This window comes from Austrofundulus limnaeus, unplaced genomic scaffold (genome assembly GCF_001266775.1).
Source record: "Austrofundulus limnaeus strain Quisiro unplaced genomic scaffold, Austrofundulus_limnaeus-1.0 Scaffold171, whole genome shotgun sequence".
In the NCBI taxonomy this organism is placed as follows: domain Eukaryota; kingdom Metazoa; phylum Chordata; class Actinopteri; order Cyprinodontiformes; family Rivulidae; genus Austrofundulus; species Austrofundulus limnaeus.
In genome coordinates this window covers 1,276,109-1,279,389 of record NW_013952573.1, presented here as the reverse complement: position 1 = coordinate 1,279,389, position 3,281 = coordinate 1,276,109, and the positions used below count along the sequence as shown (strand labels likewise).

The following is a 3,281-nucleotide window of genomic DNA, read 5'->3' as shown; positions in this document are numbered from 1 at the left end:
ACAGGAAGTAAAAGTCGCAAACTCGCAGGGTCCACACATCTCAGGGCAATGGAGCAGGGGAGGTTCTAGGGGCGGGGCCACAGGGGCATTGGACCCAGCTGAAATCTGATTGGCCCCCTGAAGTGCCCCTGCCCTGTCACTCATCTGTCCTTTACCTGGGGGTGATGATGGTGGATGCAGGTCCATGTTCAAACACTAGAGGCACTAATGAGTCAAATAGTAAAGTCCAAAATGAATCAAGATGGCAGAATTCTTCTCTTCTTAAAATGTGAACAATCCTGCAAAAGTCTTTCATTTGACAAATGACGGCTGGATTTTCTCATATGTTGTGTTTCAAAATATTTTATCTATGTACAGTAAAATATATGAAAAACTGGTGAGGAGAATTTACTGTGCAAGATTTTTGGTACCACTTTACAATCAAGCTTTCCTTATAGATGGCTTATAAATAGTTTATAGATAGATTATTAATTCATTTGTAACGTTTGCACTTCATAAAGCAATAATAAATGACTTGAAAAAATCTGTAAGATTGCTTTATACATCCGTATACCTGCAAAATGATGTAAAATCCTTATAATTTATGGACAATTTGTACAACTTGACATGTATATAATTGTTTCAATTTTGAATGTGTATGGTATGTAGTGATATAAWAGCTGTACCACATCACTCAAGTGCAGAACAACCACTCCTTGCTGTTTTCCTGCRTTTTGCCGGTTCCTCTTGGTCTCATTGGAAAAGGACTGTGTTTCTGCATCTGAGAAGGAAATCTGAGGAACGACTCCCAGTCCTCCGCAACTCCAATTCCCTTCGTTCTTTTACAAAGATTTGTTCCAAGGATTCGAATCGTTCCTGAACGTCTCATCTCCTGACCCGTTAGCTGCAGCCAGACTCCCGGTTCAGCCAGAGCCGCACTTGAAGCGGACAGAAACTAGAAAAATATGCGGATAAACGGAGTTTTACTATAAAACACGGACACTATCATGAAATTTTATCGGCTGGCAGTTGTGCTGGGATCTTTAGGTGAGTAAAACTTTATGTGGCGGGGATGTGCAAATTGTATTTTACCTCCGCAGCAGCAACAAGAGGCGCAACAGGTTGAGCCCGTAAACTTCAGCTGATTATACGAGCTGCTGCTGGTCTCAGTTTGCGTCAGTTTATCTTTATGAGCTCAAACAATGGAAGCTGTTTTTGCACCGTTTTATTTTACAGTAACATAAGGCAGGGTTTTTGGTGCAACTGTTGCGCAATTATCCGTATAATGTCTAACATCTTGTGCGCATAAATATAATTGTTTAGAGGTTATTTTTGGCTTATAGAACGGTTTATATGASATCATTTGAACATTTTGGTGTATTTCTACAAGCAAAAGCAAAAAAATGCCAGAAATTGCAGTATTTCAGCCTCRCAAATGAAAGGGAATAATGTGTTTAAAACAGTAAACAAAGTGTTTTTGAGTTTGAGATTTAGAGAGTTGATGTAGAGCTTTACATAATTCATAATTTAATTTGAAATTAAGCACATTTCAGCTCCACAGAAGGTTTGAGGTGTAGCAGTGATGGTTGCTGTGAGGAGGACCAAAATCTCCCTTTCATCAAACAGCAGAGACATCTGCCATCACCATGCAGGCRATATTCAGAATGATCAGCGGTCTTTGTTGGAATAATGAGTCAATGTGAAGGAATGTGCAACAAAGTAAAAGGCAGGAAATGTGAGGGCTTCGCAGAGGAAAAAGTCTGACTGTGTTCAGGAAACCTGCAGCGTCCAGCAGCAGAGCTGTGACCTGGAAACACCTCCGACTGCTTCAGTGGGTTCATCTAATCCTGAAATGAGACCTTCGTGTGAGTGCAGGTGGTGAGGAGGATGTAACCTGCTCATTAACCCACAGTAAACAATAGTTACCAGGTGAGTTCATCCAGACACACACYAGCCTTCACGCCTCAGCCTGGAGGCCTTCATGGAGCTGATGGAGCAACGGTTCGTTTTAAATCTCTGCTGGATTATTGGTCTGTTCACATCCAGCTGAATGAGGCTGAATGCTCCGATTGGTTGGGGAGTCTGTGACCTCCTCCTCCCCCCTTCTCAGCTCCTCAACTGGGACAGGAGGAGGGGGGCTCCAACAATGGACCGCTCCATAAATAAGGGCCCTGCTCAGTCTTTGTGCATTGTTTTAAAGGTGTAAAATAAAGTGGGTCATGGGAATCACAATGATGCTCAACCTGCTGGACCTCGGAAAACATTGCATTCTTACAAAGAGAAATAATCTAAAGCCTCTGAGGAGAGTTTTGCGTTTCTAGATGGATATTTAATAAAACAACAAATATCTTGAAATAATCTGTTTGATCTCTAAAAACAAAAATGATATGTCCTTACTGTAAAGTTAAGAAAAGCAGGAGTTTTAAATTTCAGTGGCTTAATTTAAGTTGATTTTTAAAGAAATAAAAAATAAAATCTGCACACTGAGTTTTTTTGTAAGTTAATAAATAATAATAAAAAACTACCAGTTCTAAATGTGACCTATGAAAACACTCARGTAGAAATTAAAGAATTATCTGTTTTAGATCAGTGTGTTGAACTCAGAGAAGCAGACTGCTGGATTTGCTTTTTGTTTTGGTTTCCTGTCTTCTGGAAAATGTTTAGACCAAGTTCCTGCCCCACCTAGAGCTAATAAGACCAGCAGAAATGATCCACAGGACCACTACTTCTCCTCCCTGAAGGATGACACTCCCCCAGCCCCCCTACACACACAGGAATTTAACCTCCTGACCCCTGGTACCGAGCAGCAGAGGAGCCCCCCACACACCTAATCTCAGTTCCTGCCTTTGCTCCTGTTTCAAAGTGATGCAAATCACAGTTTCTCATCGTGAATCATCGGCACAGATGAGAACGACTCACAGCTGTWCCTTCTGTAATAAAGATGTAATTTGTGTAAACCTCCTTTTTTAAGCACTTTTGTCTACCAGCAGTTTCTGGTTTGATAAAAAAAAAAAACTCAGATGAATGAAAGCATACTTCAAATATAGTACAAAATACTTCAAAAGCAATTTGTAGGCAGTGGTTTAAAAATGGTAAAATGGTAAATGGACTGAACTTATAGAGCGCTTTTTAAGTCCCTCCGGACCCCGAAGCGCTTTACACTAACACACATTCACCCATTCACACACTGAAAAACAACAACACTTAAACAGTGAGATCTACAGTAGATCTATATTTTAAAAAGTGTGTGTGTGTGTGTGTGTGTGTGTGTGTGTGTGTGTGTGTGTGTGTGTGTGTGTGTG

General features: G+C 40.6%; 1 protein-coding gene across 3 annotated transcripts in view; it reads left to right on the top strand.

Moving 5' to 3' along the window:
- Window positions 1-880: 880 nt before the first annotated feature.
- LOC106523962 (immunoglobulin-like domain-containing receptor 2) overlaps window positions 881-3,281 on the top strand; it is a 20,708-nt gene continuing 18,307 nt past the window's right edge. For 2 of the 3 annotated variants that reach the window (XM_014017553.1, XM_014017552.1), the window contains exon 1: window positions 881-1,026. In XM_014017553.1, the coding sequence (XP_013873007.1) occupies window positions 987-1,026 (40 nt within the window). In that variant the 5' untranslated portion in view covers window positions 881-986. The remainder of the gene's footprint in view (window positions 1,027-3,281) is intronic. The other variant, XM_014017554.1, reaches the window with a different exon arrangement.